Source organism: Oryzias latipes, chromosome 8 (genome assembly GCF_002234675.1).
Source record: "Oryzias latipes chromosome 8, ASM223467v1".
Lineage (NCBI taxonomy): Eukaryota > Metazoa > Chordata > Actinopteri > Beloniformes > Adrianichthyidae > Oryzias > Oryzias latipes.
In genome coordinates this window covers 25,847,808-25,868,875 of record NC_019866.2, presented here as the reverse complement: position 1 = coordinate 25,868,875, position 21,068 = coordinate 25,847,808, and the positions used below count along the sequence as shown (strand labels likewise).

Genomic DNA, 21,068 nt, shown 5'->3' with positions numbered 1-21,068 from the left:
TAAAACAATAAAAACAATAAAAGAATTAAATTAATAAAATGAACAAGTCCCACTAAATATGCTCACTGGAGTTAAAAGCCTGAGTAAAAAGATGTGTTTTTAAAAGAGTCTTAAAATTACTGACAGTTCTGGCAGACCTCACAGAATAGGGGAGAGCATTCCAGAGTTTAGGACCTGCAACTGAAAAGGCTCTGTCTCCCCGAGTCACAAGCCGAGTCCTGGAACCGCTAAAGGCATTTGATCTTCAGACCTTAGGACTCGACATGGACGATAAACATGCAAAAGCTCAGAAAGATACTGAGGTGCCAGACCATTCAGACATTTAAAAACCAAAAGTAGAATCTTAAAAGAAATTCTATAAGACACAGGCAGCCAGTGAAGTGAGCGTAATATCGGGGTTATATGCTCACACCGTCTGGTCCCCGTTAACAGGCGGGCCGCCGAATTTTGAACCAGCTGGAGACGGCGGAGCAGAGACTGATCCATACCACTGTACAGAGAGTTACAGTAGTCCAGTCTAGAGAAGATCAAGGCATGAATCACTTGTTGCAAAGCGTGAGGAGGTAGATATGGCTTGACTTTGCTGATTAGCCTTAAGTGATAAAAACTAGACTGGACTACAAGACTGACCTGTTTGTCAAATTTAAAATGCCTGTCAAGGTTTACCCCAAGATTTCTAATGAACGGAGCATCTCAAGGGTCCAGGGGCCCAACAGCACTACAGCAGCCTGTCAGCAGGTCAGACTTTCCAAAAACAAACATCTCTGTCTTGTTTTTGTTCAGACAGAGGAAGTTCAGCTCCATCCAAGACTTGATGTCTGCTAAGCAGTTCTGCAATCTGACGAGACCCTCCGCTCCACCAGATTTTAGGGGAAGATAGATCTGGATATCATCTGCGTAGCAGTGGAATGACACGTTATATTTCCTAAAAATGGACCCCAGTGGCAGCAGATAAAGTGAGAATAAAAGCGGGCCTAAAACTGAGCCCTGGGGTACACCATATTTGAGCGGAGCCTCTGAAGAAGAGCACTGTCCTAGTTGGACAGAAAAACTCCTGCCACATAAATATGAACTGAACCAACCCCTCAATACATAGTCCTTTTACATCAGTAGTTTGCCGGATTAATTGAGCAAGGGGTTCAATGTAGAGGCAAAAAGGAGATGTATACCCACATATACATTTCACCCACGTCCCTGGGCCTGAGTTTCTTGCAGGGAGCTGTAGCCGGAGGTCTCGGGCAGAAAGCCAGACCCACTGACCGGGAACCAGATAAGGACCTTCCCATCTGCACCAGTCGGCCTGCACGTGGGTATTTTAGGATATAAAATTAATGTAAACCAGACCCAGGTCTTAACTTTAAACTACAAATCCCTTCAAAATATTAAAGATGATTACTAATGGTAATGGCAAGCAGACTCAATTAAAAATGTAGGCATTATTTTGCACAAAGGCTTTACAAAGATGTATAATGTGAAGTAAAGACCACTTACCTTGAAAAAAATTCAACACACTGTCTAGTGGGTCTAGATGACCCAACTCCCAACGTTAAAGTGCCTAGGATAGCACAAGGGTTACAGCCCTCCTTACTCTGGCTTCTCCTTACCTTTCCAACCTACTACATATCAATACTCCCTCTGGTTCTTGTCGCTCCTCCTCTTCTGTCCAGCTCTATGTTCCGGCACGGCTCCCCATGGAAACTCTGGAATACCATCACGCCTGACCATAGACTGCTTAACAACCCTCAAATCCAAACTCAAAACTCATCTGTGTAACCCTTGTTCTATCCTAGGCACTTTAACGTTGGGAGTGGGGTCATCTAGGGCAGGGGTCGGGAACCTTTTTGGCCAAGAGAGCCATAAACGCCACATATTTTTAAATGTAATTTCGAAAGAGCCATACAATAATGTAGCGTCTCTTTCCCACACTGAGGCACGGAGACTTAACTCTTTTAAGGTTCTTTATTCTGGTTACTGCAGGCTGTAACAAATGCCGTAAATTAATTCAGCAGCTCCTGAATCTCTCCCGCAGAGACGAGAGAGAGCGCTTCTCCCAACTTTATATTCCCCCCTCCCGCTCCAGCCCTCCCCTTTCCCTTATTCGGCCCATAGCTGAACCCCATTGGTCCAAACTACCTAACAACAGGCTGAGTGACAGAACTGAGAGCCAATCAGATCTCTGCTTGATGCGTTTAAGGAACTCCAGAACTTTTAACGCGGCCCAACAGCCAAGTTAAACTCAGTCCGCGACAATATGTTTAAAACTAAATATACAAGTGAATGTGTGCATTTGATGTAATTTCAACATTTTTAAAGTACAATAAGTCTGTGGATTCTTTTTAATAACATTGTTATGCTGTTGCTAATAAATGATGAGTATTTCTCGTGGTGGTTTTGCTGATGGTCTAGTCTGGTTGATACGTGGTGAGTTTCTGCTTCATGCAGGCGTTGAGACTTTAAACGTGATCGTAGCTCTGAATGTTCTGTAGATGTGACAAAGACTGCTCACATGCAGACGGGGAGACAAACACACACTCACACGCTGCAGTGAGTGACAGGCAGCGGGTTTTACGTTTTTACAATCCCTGCGCGGTTCACCTTACTGACCGAGCCCCCCACACCCTCTGCTTTCATCCTCTAACATCCCGTCCCCGCAACTGCGCGCTCTTTCTCAGAGACGGGAGCGCACAGTTTTAGGCACGGCAATTCCCAGGTTTCCGGCTGGTACAAACTCTGTGAAATAATAGATAATAGTAACTGATAGTGCTGGTGTAGATTTTGTTCTCCAAGCACCACTACTACTGTGCGCCTCTGGCATCGCATCGCGCCAGACAAGGTCTGGTCTAATGAAAAAAAAAAAAAGTATAATTAAAGATTTGTCTGCGAGCCACATGTGACCATCAAAAGAGCCATATATGGCTCGCGAGCCATAGGTTCCCCCCCCCTGCACTAGAAAGCTCTGAACCTTTTTTCTTCAATGATTTGTGATCTTCACTGGTGTCCATGGATTACATGGACACCAGTGAAGATCAACATCAAACATTTTAAACGTTAATAAAAACAATATGCCCGACAAAAACAATTTCAAAATTATAAAATAGCATCCTGACGCATAAAGAGGAGAACACAGATTATGTAAAGGGAAAAAAGGGAGCGAGGAGGACGGCGGCTCACTATTGTCATGTATGTCGGAAACAATGGGTCCCAACAGGATCAAACATGTGGCGTGAATTCGGTTGGAAGAGGTTTTTTACTACACGCTCTCAGAAAAAATACCTAAGAAAAGTAATAAATGTGGTAATAATAGAGCCAATCACTTCCATTGGTTTTGGGACTGTGTGGTTGTTAAAATAAAATACTGGTCTGACATTCCTGAACATCTGCTAAATGTATTTTTTATTGTCTTCCCCTTTGAAAGTCTAGTTTTGGGTCAAATAAATGGCCGACAAACAAAGTAAGAAACTGCTCTATATTGAACTGGCGGCTAGTAAGAAAACAAAAACCAGAAAATGTCTTTAACCTGAAAAACCAACGACGGAGGACCGGCTTGATGCTGTACTAACAATTTATACGATGGAAAGAAATTCTCACTCATTACAAACACAACCGGGTGTTTTTACACTACATGCTCTAAATGGACAGAACGTGTAAAGCCTTTCAGAGCAGACTTAAGTGAAGCGTCACTGAAACCATTTATGTTTGGAAAATCTCGGCTCCCTCACATGTTCGCTCTATTTTCATTTAAAACTGAGAAAGCAAGAACTTTGTAATTTATCAATGCAATCGACCATGTTTTTTCAATAAAAAAAACATTTGAAAAAAAAAACAAAGAGGAGGGAAGTTCAGGACAAAAATCCTGGATTTCTTTTTCTACCCTTTGATGGAGTCACTGAAGCTGAGTCCCAACCTCGCCGTGCCCGATGCCCAAATAGCGCCGCAGGACCTGGGCTCGTGTCTGTACATTGACTTGAAACCTGACGCCCCTGACGCGGTAATGGCGTCCGGCGTGAACGCAGCTTCAGTCAGGTTTGTGAGGCTGAAATCATTATGTGAAAGCAGGAAGGGAGCCGCTGAAGAGCTTTAGAGACCACATTCTTCCACGTCAACCGCTTCAGGCGTCGACATGAACACAAGTCAGCAGACTGGGGAGATGATTTGATTGACAGCTGAGGAGGGTCAAAAGGCAGGGATGCCCAGCTTGGTTTAGAATTTTCCTATTGAGTTCTATGTACTCATCATCCTTATGATTTCATTGAGAATACTGTTGTTGGGATTATCGAATGAAAATTGAACGGAAGGTTCTGGAACACACCAGAACCTGACCGCATGCAGTCGGACCTTGTTCTGGATAATTCCCACCAACAATGACAATGAATGACTCACTAAAAGCATGGGGGTAGTTGGGGGGTTCTCAGAGCTTTATTTAAAACTCTCCAAAGACAACAGGCCCCTTGAGCAGCAGCAGATGTTTTAGTTTGAATCCCCAGCTGCTGTTTCAGACAGCAGAGCAGCAGCAGTGCTGCTCACAGGAAGCACATCCACGGTCTGCCCCCCCCCCGTTTCCAGGTTATTCCTCCTGGGCCCCCACAGGCAAAGGGAGCCAGGACTGTCTGTGCAGGCTTTCGTTCCTCTGCACCCCCTGCAGGCCAGGGGGAGACGTCCTCTGCATGTCCGCTGGCAGGTGCCTGAACTCTTCCTCGTTCACATCGTAGTCCTTCATCTTTGACTCCAGAACCCACCAGCGCCAGCAGAAGCCCACGTCCAGAACCCTGTGAGGGATCTCCCTCCACGGCGCCGACAGGCTGGAGCACTGGGCTTCGTACAGGGTGGTGTCCGGGTCGTGGTCGACCCCGTAAACCACAGACAGGAGGCCCAGGCTGAGGAGGCGGAGTCTGCCCTGGCTCTGCAGCTTCACCAGGTTCTGCACGTGAGCGTCGGAGGCCGCGCTGCGGGTCCACGGCGACAGCAGACCCAGCTGGTTGGAGCGCTCCACCAGGGCCGCCTGGAACTCGGACTGGCCGGGCTGCGAGTGGAAGCAGAACCAGCCCCCCCCCAGCGCCACTGCATACAACGAGGCTTTGAGCGGACGCTCCCGGGCGCCCACAACCATGTCCCTGCACGCCTCTCTGTAGTCGCTCAGCAGGCTGCGACACCACACGCCTGCAGACAGAACACACAGGCGTCAGCTGCACACGGGCCAGGGCGGCGCCCCCTATCTGCAGCCCCCCCACGCCGTCGGGATGGCGCCGGCCACAGAATAGCGTGTCAGGCATGTCAGATCTGGCACAACTCTGCAAAACCATCCGTGCTTCCTGCAGTGATGAGGAAACCGTTCATCTACAGAGCGAGGCGGCGGCGGCGGCGGCGGAATCCAGAGTCACAGCCTCCTGACATCAACATTCCCCAAAATTAATTTCATTTACTTCTAGATCATTTCAAATGAAGGACTTGGTCTCTAGAATAAGAGCCTCTACCGCTGATCTTCTAGATCAGTGTTTTTCAACCTTTTTTGAGCCACGGCACACTTTAACCTTGACAAAAATCCCGCTGGGACACTGGCCCTTTAAGCCAATGCATCATGGGAGATGTAGTGTGAAAACTGCCGAAAAAGGGCAGAAAGACTCGCGTCTGTGAGCTTCATTGTTTTGTTCACGGTCTGACACCGGACTCTGTGGAAAGCTACACCGCTAAAGACGAGCTTTAGCTGGTATTTTTGTTGGAACTGAGAGAATTTATGAGCAGAATTAAGAACAAGGAAGTGAAGACTTTAACCACTTCTGATTGGTCAGACTGCTGACATGTGATTAAGCCTTCAACAATGATTGGCGGAGATAGGTAAAGGGGCGGGACTTTCCCGCAAACCGCTATAGCTGCAGGTAAATACCGTCATTCTTATCAAAATGTCTTTAATAGAATCAAATAAACACAAAGAAAAAGTAATTTTAAGATCTTTTATATTCCTCACTACTCAGTGTTTTATCAGGGCCTGTTTGGATGAACAAAGAGCTGATTTCCTGGAGATGGAAAATGTTTTTAGATCAGTGAATGATTAATGAGGGTAATTTCCCACGGCACACTTGACCATCTCCCACGGCACACTAGTGTGCCGCGGCACACTGGTTGAAAAACACTGTTCTAGATAGATCATTTCATAATAATGTGCTTTAAAACCACATTTCCTGTTTGTTTTTAGCAAAGACCTTCAGTAGAATTCCATCCTGGTGGACATTTCTCAGCTTTTCTGATGCAAATGTTTGAAATTCTGCTTTATTTTTCAGGAGGAGTTGAAATCTTTCATTTCTTTTACCCGGATTCTAAAGTTCTTCTTGGTTTCCTTCAAACCTTTGAGCTTCACAGCTGCTGGACTGGAATAGTTTCCTCTCAATCCTCCTTAAATTCTGTCATTTCACTGGATTTTTCTCATTTTGTCTTCACCTTTAGGATCTCAGAAACATTTAGACCGTTTACCTTACTGGAAAACCCTTTGGGCTTCTCACTGCTGCCTTTCTCTCTTTTTTTTTAAATAACTTTATTGCACAAAATGGAAGTAATAAAGTACAAAACTTCAACTGCCGGTTCCCGTGTGGCGTTGGGGGGATTCCGGCTGCCGCTGCTGCTGCGGTGGGGGTCTTGGGGTGGGGATGGCTGGGCACTCTCCCTCCTTCTTTTCACGTTCCACCATCCATTTTAGAAGAACATAAACACTCACCTGAGCACAGGTGTTAGCTCACCTTTGCACTAACAGTTTGCATGACTGAATGACTGAAATATTTCACACTAGTTGGTTTTAAGGCATAAGTATGCGTGTGAACACTATCTGGTTTGTGTACATGTCGACAGGTGGACATTTTTGCAGCTAGCAGGTGTGTTTATAACATTTGAGTGTGTGTGTGGACAGGCTCCGCCCTTTTTTTTGTTTTTGTTTTTTGTACTACATTTGAGCCTTACCATAATGATTAACAACCAGTAAACTTGTTGCTTTATGCTGCTTCATGGTCTTACCCCCCTTCCCCTCCTATTATCACCCCCTACCCCCCCCCTCTCTAACATCCCTCTCTCTTCTTCCCCTCTTTCCTTTTCCGTCCGGTCCAACACCAAAGATTTTCAGACATGATTGAAATTAATAAAGTTTGGCCTCAATTCCAAAAGGGGTTTATTCAGACATACCTTTGGTTTGTCTGAAGATTAATAACCCCTCTTGTTAAAGTAAAATATGTCCAACACAAGAGGCCCTCAGCTCTCATCTGTCTGCCCAGCTGTTGGACGGGACAAGTTAAAAAAAAAAAAAAAAACTTCTACTACAATTTTTCCAAATACCATTTAAATAATCTAGGAGCGTACATAAAATTAAAAAAACTAAAACGCTTAAGGCTCTCCAACTTTCATAAAAACATACAGCTTTATTATATTTCAGCTCAATTCCTAATCAGATGGTTAATTGTTTCTGGGAGTTCTTTGCATTAGTTCAGGTCAACTGTTTTAATGTATCTTAGCATGAATTGATTAGTGGGTAAATTTAGTGAATTATTTGAAAAGAAACTTCTTTCATTTTAATATTTATCATAGTTTTTGGGTCATTGATGCTGTTCTTTTTTTTTTTACTTTATTGTATAAAACGGAAGTCCAGTACAAAACACAATTTTACTAAATAAACGTCAGTGGAGCATGAATATTCCATGCATTTGATATAAAAACATTGTAAAATCCAGAAAGTTTAGTCCTCCATTGTCGTACGAGTTCATCATTTTAAATATTGTACACGGTTTTTCCAGATAAAGCTAAATAAAATGTGGTCAACAGATTTAGTGTGTGATTGTCTACGTCCAGAGATAAAGCAGAGTAGGTGAGTGGACAGATTCCCTCTGCTTTAGACAGCAGGACTCTGGGTCTCTCTGAAGCCAGAAGTTCAAACGTTTTCTGGTTTTCTCTGTTACAGACAGAAGTTTAAGGAACTTCTCTCCACGTCGTTTTTGGTGATGGTAATCCATAGATATGTTACACTTTCTTTGATGGGAATTTCACATCTGGATCCTGTTTTTTGATAGATATTAATTCACATTTTTTAATGTTACGATGAAGTCCAGAGACATTAGAAAAAGCTTTTATTAGATTAAGGGCTCGAGGATTTTGACTGCTATCTTTCAAAAAAAGGGTGGTATCATCAGCTAATTGGCTAATAAGAATCTCTTTGTCAAAGACAGAGATGCCTTTCAAATTATTTATAGTTATGAAATCTGCCAAGGTTTGAGTGGCTAATGCAAGTAGAGATGGTGCAACCCTGTGGTATTCTTCTTTTAACATTAAAACGGGGAGAGGAACCATATTTTAGCATTACTGTGTAATAGTTTTATTGCATCGCAAAAATAAGAACCAAAACCGAATTTCACCCTCTTCCAGGCATTTTAGTCCTGACAAAGGCGCCTTCGGCATGATTTTTTTAAAGCTCTTCCAGTTCATTTTGTAAAGAAGTGAAGTTAATTTTGATTTGCTGGACATATTTGAGATAATCTTGTTATGTCATTAATGACTTTATCCTCCGTTTCCTTCCTGCACTTATTTAAATTAGAACTAAGTTTTCTAAGGTAGTTTGCTATATCATATTTGAATAGTTCCCAGTTATACAAGTTTTCAACTTTAGCTTTTTCAAAGTAATATGAAACGGTTTCAGAAGTTTGTTTTTCCATGATATCAAGCTTAAGTAGAAAATTGTTTAGGATCCAATATGCTTTTTTTTTCTAGAGTGATTTTGGTTTAACTTAATGGAAATCTGTATTGCTTTGTGATCAGAAAGTGGAGAAGGAAAAATATCAATATTAATGTCATCTGTATCTAAACAATCAGAAACAAGTCAGTAATCTATACCAGACTGATGGGAGACAATTTTCTTGCTCCATGTAAAACTTGATTTTGTTTGGAATTTTTCTCTCCAAGGATCTTTTCAATTAATTTTTTGTCTAATGAGTGAAGTTCAGCATTAGGATTATCGCTTTGTGGTTGACAATCTAACACCATATTCTACGGAGCCCTTGTCCTGACATTACGATATTAAAATATATCTTGTTCCCACAGATTAATATCTTGTTCGTACGAAATACTATCCTGTTCCCTCGAAATGATTAACTCGTGCGAACGCAATAATTAATCCGTGATGATTGATTGGCCGCAAAGCATGCTGGGAAACGTGACGTACTGCCATTGTTGTTATGCTACAAGCTAAAGGTAAGTGCTTTAGGCGAAGCAGCCAGCTTAATATGATATTTTTCAGATTTTCATCGAGACAATAACAGATCGACCATTCTTGCTTTTATTTTTACCCCTATTGAATGCTCACAGAGACACGGAAGTAGCGGCAGGAAGCGGCTTTTGCAGCAAGATGACCGGAGGGCGTACCAGATGATGTGAACGTGAATACGATGGATGCTTTTGTGCTTTTTGAAATAAATAAATCTGTTCTCTAAACATCCTGCGTGTCTTCAATGCAATGTAATGAGACACACACAGACAGAAATGTGAAGGTATCTGCTGTAAATCTATGACGTAAATTAATAACAGGATATGATCGGCTAGTCAGTTAGCATGTAGCCTAATAGCCTTCGAATGTAAAGCGACTGACTGCTAAAGTTAATAAAAGACTAGTCCTGAATATTATTATTCCTATTCGACCCTAAACTACAATGTCAGCTGTCTGTCAATAGACCAGCCAGTTGCCCAAATGCCGGCATACATCAAAGAGCTCTGCGGCGGAGCTAGTAGTAGCCTAGCAGGAGCTATCGTATGACAAAGCAGCCTAGTTATCATAAATCTTTTGATATTTTTCTTACATTCATTGAGACAGTAATAAAGTGATCATTTTTGTTTTTCATGTTCCTTTTTTCAACGAATATGGGTCACAGAGACACAGAAGATACCGCTGAAAGCGGCTTTTGCCGGCGTACAGAGAGCATATCTGCGTGATGACACTTATGACGTGAATAATTATTGCGTTCGAACGGATTAATTATTGCGTTCGAAAGCAATAATTATTGCGTTCGCACGAGTTAATCATTTCGAGGGAACGGAATAGTATCTTGTGGGAACGGAATAGTATTTCGTACGAACGAGATATTAATCTGAGGGAACAAGATATATTTTAATATCGTAATGTCAGGACAGGGGCTCCGTAATATTCAGGTCTCCTCCTATTATAATTATTACATTGGGATGTTTGTTTAAACATTCTATCAATGGATAGGAGTTTCACGTTACTGCTGCTGTTTTCTTTTTTTTTCAAACGTGTTTTTTTTTAACTTTATTGTTCAACACAAATAGAACAAATATGTATGACAGGAACAATAGTCATAACAACAACAATGTCAAGGGATGGTACATGTATTACAAAAAGATTACAGATGCATTGAAAATATTCAGAGACAGACAGTTTTCATAAATATGTATGGCCTTTTTGTTTAAACCATTAGAAATAGTATGTAAATAAGATTCTAATTATTTAATTATTAAAGGGAAAAAAAGTTGTGATAAAGAAAACTTTGATTTGTGAATATTAAATTTACCAAATGATAATTAGATTAATTACCAATTTTACGTTTGATCTTATATTTTTTTCGTGTAGACCAAATATGATATGTTCAAATTTCATCTGAAATTGTGAATCTAATTTGTAATTTATAAAACGTGCACAATCTTTCCAAAATTTTTAGTAGGAGTATTACAGTTCCAAAATAGGTGATTGTTTTGGTAAATGACGTCACTGCGGGCGGAAAGGTCATAAATGAGCTCCGGGGGACACAAACGTCTCCAGGAAAGTTCCGGTGCGTCTCACCTGCTTTGCCGTTTTTCAGCCTCTCCCAGCGGCTGCCGGAGAGCCGAGCGGCGGCGGCGTCCGCCCCGGTGCTCAGCGCTCTTCTCACGGCTCTCGACATGTTAGCAAACCCACAGCCAGCGATAGCAGACGACCTCATCCGGAGTCTCAGCTTTAGTCTTCCGGCAGCAACATCTGTCTTTCAAAGGTTCCGCCTCAGCAGCTAATCCCTAAAAAGGAAACAAAACAGACGTTATACTTATAAAATAGAATACTTTCCAAACTCTTTACCATTTTAACCCTTGTGTTATCCTATGGGGTTAGTATGACCCCACCCTTCCATTGAGGTGTTCTCCCTACCATGACAAAGGTGGATAAAGGTGGAAAGATTTCATGTAATCCATGGACACCAGTGAAGATCACAAATCATGGAAGAAAAAAGGTTCAGAGCACTGTCTAGTGGGTCTAGATGACCCAACTCCCAACGTTAAAGTGACTAGGATAGACAAGGGTTAACGGAATCTAAGTTTTACTAAATTAATAAAAAGTTCAAATATGTCAAAGTAGTAACAAAAAAAGTAGAAGTTCTTTATAAAAACTGTCTAGAACAATTGTTCTGGATTCTAACGGGTCTTTTGTAATGTCAGGAAAACAGTTTTACAGCGAAATCTGGTGGCCAGTCAAATGTATTTTAAACAAACTTGAATATTCTCACGTTCTTCATCCCTTTCAGCTTCTTGGGGTCGAAAGCTTAAATGTATAGGGGCTATACATCCCATGACGCATCCTGCCTTTACTGTGATGATGCAGAGAAACAGTCCTGATACCTTCATCAGTCCATGAGAAATCCAGGAGAAATCTGTTTCTACTTTTATTTGTGTTGGAATCAGACATACTTTAACATTCCTTGAAAAATAACAACCATATTTTAGTATATTTGAGTTTACTCTTTGAATAGGTTTTACTACTAAATAACTAGGCCTAAACTTAACAGCTGAGCAAATAAAAATTCATTTTTGCTGTTCATTAACATACATTCCTCCTAATGCTAAGAAAACACTGTTTAGCATCTGTTTTAGATTAGGATTACAGCCCCAGGTTTACCGACAGAAGCTCTTGATTACAAAACCAAACATCTCACAACATTCCCTCATCTTTTCCAGCCAGGAACATCTTCTCATTAAGTCCCAGCTGAGAAACTCTGAGCCAGAAAAATCAACCCTGACTTATATGTTTGCCTATAAGTAAGCATAACATTCAAATACAGCCTGGATCCAAGAAGCTGTCCTCCAGACGAGGATGAACGCAAAGCGTTAAAAAAAATCCAGACCCCGAATATTCCAGTTTGTTTAGCCAAAGTCATTTTTGTCCACCAGGTGTCGCTGTGTCCTGAATATTCCAATGTTATCCAGAACATTTTGTTCCAAATGACTCTCCCCTCCGGCCTCCTCTAAAAGGCCACCCATCAGAAATTCCTTTTTAAGGAAAAATAAATGTAAGCTGTCATAGTATTATTGAGTTAAGAGTAAAAATGCAAGGAGACAACATAGAAGTTGTTAGTCAGAGCACTTTTGTTATATTCCACTAGATGGCAGTGTGAGACACCAGATGCTTTATTTACGCTCTGTATATTCTGTTCAGGACTCTCTTTGACTGTTCCATATTTTATTTTTTTATTGAACTTTTCAAAGACAAAAATACAAACTCCAGCAGAGGATGAACACGCTACAAAATACACACTCACTAGGGGGGGGTTACAAAATACTCTCAGAAGTCATCAACATGTAGTGTTAAAACACTTAGAAACAATAAAATAAAATAAAAATAACAGGAGCCAAATGATAGCACAGGACAGAAACTAGAATAACAGCCACAAGGAAATTTGTTTAGATATTATTTTAACACCTACTGAGGATTGTAATCTTTTCAGTGAGGAATAATATAATTTAAAATCGTTAATAAAACCTGGGAAGGGGGGCTTGGAACCTCTCCACTTGCAACAGTGGATGTGGTATTTTCCTAAAAGTAAGATGATATTAATGATATTTGAGAAAGAATCATCAATATTTTCCATAAACAGCAGGACATCAGAAATACCAAAGGGGAGAATGTTCAGTTTTAAATTAATCCAATTCCTTATTTGAATCCAGAACTCTTTGGAGTAATCGCATGAAAAAAACAAATGTTCCAGTGTTTCCTCATTGGAGTTACAAAAAATGCAAGATTCCACATCAAATTTAAATCTGCTTTGAAGAAAATCAGAGACAGGATAATAATTATAAATGATTTTGAAATGAGTTTCTTTTATTTTGGGCAGAACAGGCCATTTAATATACTTTGAGTGTGCTTTAACTAACAGAGATTGGCTGTTGAAATAAGAGAAAGATCTAAAAGAGGCTCGATTATGGACATGATAAATTCTTTCTTTTAAACAGTTGTTCAAAAGATTGTTATTTAGTTTAAAATCTAAGAAATTACATCCATTTATCTGTAATTTTGGTAATGAGATAATTGTTCTATGAGGAGTGAAAACAGTGTTCTTTATTAAATGAATCAAAGCAGCAGGAAAAGCTCGACATACTTTTTTAAATTCTTTAAGGCTGCAGGTGAAATGATGGTATTTATCTATAAACGAAGAAAAAGTCTATAAATTACCGTCACTGTCAGTTAAATCTGTAACAAAAAGAATGTTTCTGTCAAACCAATCCTGTTTGAATATAGATTTCCTACCAACTAAATCTGTTCTGTTATTCAATAATGTTGATCCATGAGGTAAAATTGGGATTAAATATCATTTTCCAAAACTGAAGAACCTGTTTATGGAAGTTGGACAAAATGAATGGAATCTTGTTGACTTCAAAATCACATTTCAAAAGGAAGTCTATGCCTCCTAAATGTTTAAAGATGGATCTTGGAATATGAAACCACATGGAGTTATTATCAACCAGAAGAGCTTTAAAAATGAATTCTGAAAGTACCGACCATAGCTTCAAAATCCAGAGCATTGATGCCACCATTATCATAACCTTTGACCAGTTGGGAACGTTTGATATAATGTGTTTTGTTTTTCCAAATGAACTGAACAATAATAGAGTTAACTTTTTTGATGTTTGGAGGGGATATGTATAAAGAATAGCAGGGATAAATAATCTTAGAGACGCCTTCTGCTTTGGTTAACAGATTCCTCCCAAAGATAGTTAAATCTCTTGTCAACCAGCGACTCAAACTTTTCTTTATATCAAACAATCGGTTTGTAATGTTGACTTCTTCCCTCCTTATTGTGTTTGTAGACAATAACACACCCAGATATTTCACTTCCTGAACAACCCTAATGGCTTCAATAGCTCGGTGCTGACATGAGTGAATGGGAAGAATTTCACAGTTTGAATCCTGATGCTTTGGAAAATAACTGAATCCTGCTTAGAGCTTTAACAACCTCTGCATCGCTTTTTAGAAGTAAAGCAGTATCGTCTGCAAACTGACTCATTTTGTGTTGCTTTTCAAAAATAATAAATACCTTGAATATCATGACTATGTTTAATGAGGATGGTTAATAACTGAGTAGCTAATATAAACAGTTTGGGGGAGATGGGGCAACCTTGTCGGATACCTCTTTTAATTACAAAACGGGGAGTAATTCCTGGATTTAAGGAAACTGAACTATAAATATCATTATAAAACATTTTATGGAAGAGCAACAGCTCTGCTGTGAATCAGAAGGCCAGCAGCAGACTCCACTTCCTGAGGAGGCTAAGGTCCTTCAACGTCTGCAGCAGGATGCTCGGGATGTTCTAGCAGTCTGTTGTGTTCAGCACTCTGTTCTTCTCTGTGGTCTGCTGGGGGGGGCAGCATATCTGCCAGGGACAGTAATAGACTGAACAAACTGATCAGAAGAGCTGGCTCCATAATAGGATGGAGGTGTTTGAAGCTGTGATGGAGAGGAGGACTTTAAATAAGCTGGTATCCATCCTGAGCATCCTCTCCATCCTGTTCTTGACGGTCAGTGGAGAACCTTCTCCAACAGGCTAAGGCAGCTTCACTGTCACACCAACCGCTACAGGAGATCTTTCCTACCTCACTCCATTGGACTCTAGAACTCGTCATCCATGTGCAATACATAAAGTCATTTATGGTCTGTCTTTCTCTCCTGATGTGGCACACAATACAACTGTTCTTTTTCACTGATGTTTCTTTCTGATTGATTGTTCTGGTTCTCTGTCGTCTATTGTGTGTTTGTTTGTATCTTGAGCCTAAAGCCGACGCTGCAACAACTGAATTTCCCAAGCTGGGATCAATAAAGTATCTTTATCTTATCTTATCTTATGTTAATAATATTACAAAATTTATCACCAAATCCTAAAAATGTCAGGGCTTTAATTAAAAAGGAATGCTCCAATGTGTCAAATGCTTTATAGAAATCTAGAAATAATATCAAACTATCTGGGTCAACAAAGTCACAATAATCCAACAAATCTACCACCAACCTGATGTGATTATGAATATTTCTTCCTTTAATAAATGCTGACTGACACTCATCCACTACATCCTTCAGTCCTCGTTTAGACGCTCTGCAAAAACATGAGCTAAAATTTTATAGTCATTGCATAACAAAGTCATTGGTCTCCAATTATCCAAATATAATGTGTTTTTATTAGGTTTGGGGATTAAAGTGATGAACCCGTCTCATTGTGTTAGTAATGAACACTTACGATAAGGGTGGTCTTAACTTTTCTAGACTTTTGTACATTAAATAATACCTTTAAAATAAATTGGCTAAGACATTTTATTTAGAATCCAACTTCAATCTGGAATTTCATACCAAATTACATTTTCTCCAAATTAGGAGGCATAAACTTTCTTTTATTCTGTAACTATAATGTACCAAAGATCCCACTTAAGCTTTCTTGCTTCCATAAACAAATGTTACTTTCCTGGTCCCTCATCTACAAACACAATTTCTCTCCTCACAGATACTACATATGGAACAATAAAGACATTACTTATAGACATAAATCTTTATTTTATCCATCATGGTTTAATCCAAACATCCTTTTGGTTCATCAGCTGTTTAATTCAAACGGAGCTTTAATGTCACATGAAGAATTCTGCTTCAAATATTCCATCAAAATACCAAAATCTGAATTTAACTTTGTTTTGAAAGCAATTCCTAAATGTATTATTACATTATTCCAAAGCTCATCATTGCAAAGTCCAACTTTATTACCAATTGATCCGACTAAAATAGAAATAGGACGAATTTGTTTTTCTTCTTCACGTACCACAAATCGCCGTAAACGCTCACTCTCCCAGAAGGATGTTGTCTCCACGTAGTTTCTTTTTGGAATAATTTAGTTTATCATTTAGAATGGAAAAAGATTTGGAATTTACCAGCAAAATACTTTTTAACCAATAAAGTGAAAGAAATCTCATTTAAACTAATTCATAAATTCTATCCAACCAAACTATATCTGCAAAGGTTCAAGGAAGATATTGATGTTTGCTGCTCTTTTTGCCAAGAACAGCCTGAAGATGCTGTACATTTATTTTGGTCATGTCCCTTTTCCACCACTCTCTGGTCTAAAGTTTGTCATTTCATTTCCGCCCACATTGACTCTGACTTTCGCCTGTACTTAAAACATGTTATGTTTGGCATCACCCACTGTCCATCTCATAAAAAAGAACAGTTGTTCTTCATTAACCTTTTGTTGTTTTATGGAAATGGCACATTCATAAATCAAAAGTTACGAATCATACTCCTCATTTCTCAATCTTTATCAAGGAGTTCAAACAATACATTAAGACAATAAGAGACTCTGATAATAAGAAAGCCATCAAAACATCCGATCTGTTATATTGACATTATGGAAGTCTGACACTGTGCCTCTATTTAAGATGTGGCTTTCTGAACTCACCAGTGTTCTGCACATGGAAAGGATTCGAACTGTTCTGGAAAATAAGCTAAATGTATTTTTTGATGTGTGGCAGCCTTTTTTGGATCATTTAACCAAGTATAAAAAAGATACAACCCGCCCACAACAGAGTTAATTGTGCCACTTTTTATTTTTTTATTTTTCTTTATTACTTGGAAAGGATTTTTTCAAATTGCAGTGTAATGTTAAGTTTCCTTTATAGACTCTCATTTCTAGCCCTGGTTTCTGTGTGTCTGTTTTTTTTTTTTGTTTTGTTTTGTTTTTTTCTTCTTTTTTGATTGTTTTCTTCCTGTTTGTTTTTTCATCTCAGTGGTTGTTCAAATGTATGTTGTTTTATGCCAAAATCTTTAATAAACATATGTTTAAAAAAAAACATTCGATCTGTGTGTCAGTTTCAATATATCTGCGTAAAATGTATTAACCCCCTGGCTTGTTCCTTCGTTGTTGTTGTTCACTGTTTAACATTGTTTTGTATTGACTTTTTACATTCAATAAAGTTTGAATTTAAAAAAAACTGGGCAAATTCCTGGACTGCAGTGCGCATGCTCCTGAAACAGGACGCTCACCGGACGCGGATGTGAGCACGTGACTCGTTGTTGACGCGATGACGTGTACGCATGCGCATCCGGCCCATTCTTGCTGCATATTCTGAGCTGATCTATTATAAAAACTGCCCTCACGTGCGCCTGTCGTCACTGATCAAACGGGGCCTCGCGGCTGCTCCTCTTCTCGAACGGCGCGCGGCGGAGCTGGGACTGATTTACGGCGTTTCCCGGTGGATCCGGAACCATGACGAGTCCGAACGACCTGAAATTCGAGGGTATGGCTTGCTTCTGCTGTTACCTAGGCAACTGGGTTATTAGGGGCTCCCGCTGCGCGTGCGCATGTCACCTCAAAAGTTTTGAACTGTACGGTAGAAACATCAAAGCTTCTGAATTGTTGTAAAGAATTGAGTGAAGGTTCTGCTAAGCCTGAGGACCCCAGAAGACCCCATCATCTGCAGCCCCACCTGCCCCTCCCACCTCACCTGTCCCCCCCGCCCCCCCCCCCCCCCAACCTGCTGGTTTGTCTGCAGAACTGGAGGAGGCGGCGCAGCTGCTGTCAGCCGACCCAACTGCCTCCACCCTCAGCATGTCCGTGCCCCCCACCACCCCTGCTGGGGGGGGGGACGTGAAGCTGGATCTGTCGGAGGATGAGCAGGCTCAGGAGGAGAGCGCGGAGGTGAGCTTCCTGTGCAGGAGGAGGAGCTTGGGGAGGCGGCGGCTGACTTACCTGTGTTCTGTCAGCTCCTAGGAGGGCAGAAGCAGGGCGGGGGCTTCTGGACCTTCGAGTACTATCAGTCCTTCTTCAACGTGGACACCATGCAGGTAAGAGGCGGAGTCTGCACACCTGTAGAGTGTGGGCGTGTGCCAGGAGGTCACCCGGTGCTGTGATGTAGGTTCTAGAGCGGGTGAGGGGCGCCGTTATGCCCGTACCTGGAAGAAGTTTCCTCAAACACCACGTCAGGACCGGCCCGGACCTGTACGGTGAGTTACCTGCTCCACAGGTGAATGGGACGTTCCAGCTCCGCTTCTGTCAGTCTGGGTCAGCCCAAGGGATCAGGGGGGCAGAGGGGGAGCAGGTGTGTTGATGTGTCCTTGAGCAAAGCAGCAGAACCCCACACTGGTGCTGGTCTGCTTCCACTGATGACCCAGTATGGGTGAATGGGGTGTGTGTGGGTGTGTGTGTGTGTGTGTGTGGGGGGGGGTGTTCTATCTACTCATTGCTTTTTTTCGTTTTTTACGGTACTTGGACTTTTCTTGTCTTTTTATTGACACGAGCTGCTGACCTTTTGACCTGATGGCCCTTGACAAATGACCCATTGATCTCAATGGGTCAGCTGGGGCGCCCAACCCTGGTTCTTCAGACACGCCCCTTTTGAAGCTGTGCTTGTCCTGCTTGTTGCTGTGAGCCTCGTTTGTGTGTACCATTGTGTCTATGTGCATCTTTAATGTACATACGTGATGCTGCTCTGTGAAGCTGCAACACGGACGTGTCCTCGGCGTGGGACGAAGGAAGGGTCGTTGTAGCATCTAACTGGGTTACTGTGGTTACATGACGCACAGGTGTGTAGCGTTTTTCCTCTGGACCCTTCTTTCACGCACACACATCCACACACGGATGGGGGCAGGACTGCCATGCAGGCCACCAGCAATGTGGGGCTCCCCCGGGGGGCTTTGATGTGTGGTGCAGGTGGAATGGGATTTGAACCTGCAATCGCTTGATCAGAGGTTCTACCTATTTTGTGGGGGAGGGGCACTCCTCCACTGCTCTAGTAAACTCATCCGGGCGTGGTTCCGTCTGAAACCCGGCCCCCTGCAGGCCCCTTCTGGATCTGCGTGACGCTGGTCTTCTCCATGGCCATCAGCGGGAACGTCTCCACCTTCCTGAGTCAGACGGGGAACCCGGAGTACCACTACAGGCCTCAGTTCCACAGAGGTGGGTCCCTCAGTTCTGACCACTGTTTCTGCCCCCACCTAACCTTTGACCTCTGCTCCCAGTCACCATTGCTGCTGCCGTCATCTTCATGTACGCCTGGCTGGTGCCAGTGGCTCTGTGGGCCTTTCTGACCTGGAGGAGGGGTGCAGAGCGGCAGATTGGGGGGTACTCCTTCCTAGAGACTGTGTGTGTCTACGGTTACTCCCTCTTCATCTACATCCCAACATCGGTGAGCGTCACTATGGCAACAGATCCTCTGACAACAAACACAGAGTCCATGTTTGGCCGGGAACACAGAGGCTAGTCTGGAAGCCTGTTGAGGACAATTCAGTTCCTAAGTCAAGTGAGGCTGAACACAGTCTGCCCCACGTGGGGGTGGGAGTTCAGTCTGCCCCACATGGGGGTGGGAGTTCAGTCTGCCCCACATGGGGGTGGGAGCAGAGTGATGTGGGACAGTGTCTGCCAGGAAAAGCTCCTCCAACCTTGCTGGGAGTCATCAGAGACGTGTTTTTAACAGGCCGTCTCTCCTGAGCCAAAGTAACTAGGTGGAAGTATGAGCGCCCCCCCCCCCCCCCCCCAAGTCCGCTTTAACGAGCAGAATAAGAAAACGAGTGACACACAAACGAGTGTTCTGCTGAGAGTCACCAAGGTCCACTTGTGTCCTCCAGGTTCTGTGGAGCATTCCGGTTCAGTGGCTTCAGTGGGTTCTGGTTCTGGTCTCTATGGGGGTTTCTGGATCCGTCCTGGTCCTGACCTTTTGGCCCGTTGTCCGTGACGACACCAAAGTTATGGCAGCAGCAACACTGGCAACCATCCTGGTTCTGCACACACTGCTGGCAGTCGGCTGCAAGGTAAGGGTCCCTGCATGCATAGCTGCGAGTGTGCACGAGTGTGCACGAATAGACCAACCACAACACTTTTTTCTGGTACACATTAAGTTTAGAGGGTCAAAACCTTTAAAAAAAAAGGTGAAATTCTTCGGGGGGGGTGGTGGCAGCTTTGCAATCAATGCTGCTTGCATGAAGAAAAGACTGGGGTGAGGGTGGGGGGTAGTCACCATGACCTCCTGACCTCACCACTCCCATCCTTTCAATCAGAGGTGCTACACTGGGGGGATGGTGTCAAAATCGAGGCCTGGGGGGCCAGTGTCCTACGTTCTATCCAACCATCTGCCATTGAAGCCCCTTATGGGCTAAACACACCTGACCAGGTAATCAGCAGCAGATGAGGCAGGGATTCCGGGACACCAGCAGGGGGCGGGCCCCCCAGGCCTGGACTCTGACACGCCTGGTCTGCCACGGAGCTGTGGCTCTAACATTTCTGTCGGGGTTCTGTGAGGGGGGGCTGATGAGGGGTTCAGGTCACGGGCTTGCAGAAGCCTTCATAACCATCGTCGTGTTTTCTTCCAGCTGTACTTCTTCCAGGCCTCAGAGAAGGGGGCTCCATGGCCCACATCACAGCCGGTCCAGGCGTCTGCCACCACCCCCACCGTCTGAGCTGCTCCTCATCTCTGCTTCAGCTAAACATCCGTTGGTGCAGCAGCAGAATGTGAAGTTTCCAGGCGTGGCTGGGATTTGGTCCTGATATTTCCCTTAAGTTATTTCAGACAGGAAGAAGCTGGACTGGCCGGTCTTCTTCATCCAAAGTGGATTCTTTGCTGCTGAATAAAGACTCCTAACTCCGGTTTTTGTGGGAACACTGCTTCACCTGATTTTCCCACAGGATTGTCTGGTAGGAGCCCCGCCCTCTTTGTTGGAAAACCTTTGGGGATACCTGAGGCGCAGGTGTGAGAAGAGTTTGAAGATGAAAGGATTTCAGTTTGAAGTCTTGTTTGGGGGGGGGCTCCGCCGTGATATTACAGGAAT

The 21,068-nt window shown here is 42.6% G+C and overlaps 2 protein-coding genes across 2 annotated transcripts; one reads left to right on the top strand and one right to left on the bottom strand.

Annotated features, from left to right (window-relative positions):
- Positions 1-4,394: 4,394 nt before the first annotated feature.
- On the bottom strand, positions 4,395-17,376 carry timm29 (translocase of inner mitochondrial membrane 29). The gene is made up of 3 exons (XM_023957918.1): positions 17,292-17,376; positions 10,817-11,025; positions 4,395-5,157 (listed from the first exon to the last, which is right to left on the bottom strand). The coding sequence occupies exons 2-3, from the start codon at positions 10,953-10,955 to the stop codon at positions 4,565-4,567; spliced, it is 732 nt and encodes a 243-aa protein (XP_023813686.1). The 5' UTR covers positions 10,956-11,025; positions 17,292-17,376; the 3' UTR covers positions 4,395-4,564.
- On the top strand, positions 17,318-20,888 carry LOC101155322 (protein YIPF1). The gene is made up of 8 exons (XM_023957917.1): positions 17,318-17,545; positions 17,801-17,946; positions 18,012-18,092; positions 18,164-18,251; positions 19,087-19,203; positions 19,266-19,432; positions 19,872-20,054; positions 20,613-20,888. The coding sequence occupies exons 1-8, from the start codon at positions 17,515-17,517 to the stop codon at positions 20,697-20,699; spliced, it is 900 nt and encodes a 299-aa protein (XP_023813685.1). The 5' UTR covers positions 17,318-17,514; the 3' UTR covers positions 20,700-20,888.
- The last annotated feature ends 180 nt before the right edge of the window (positions 20,889-21,068 follow it).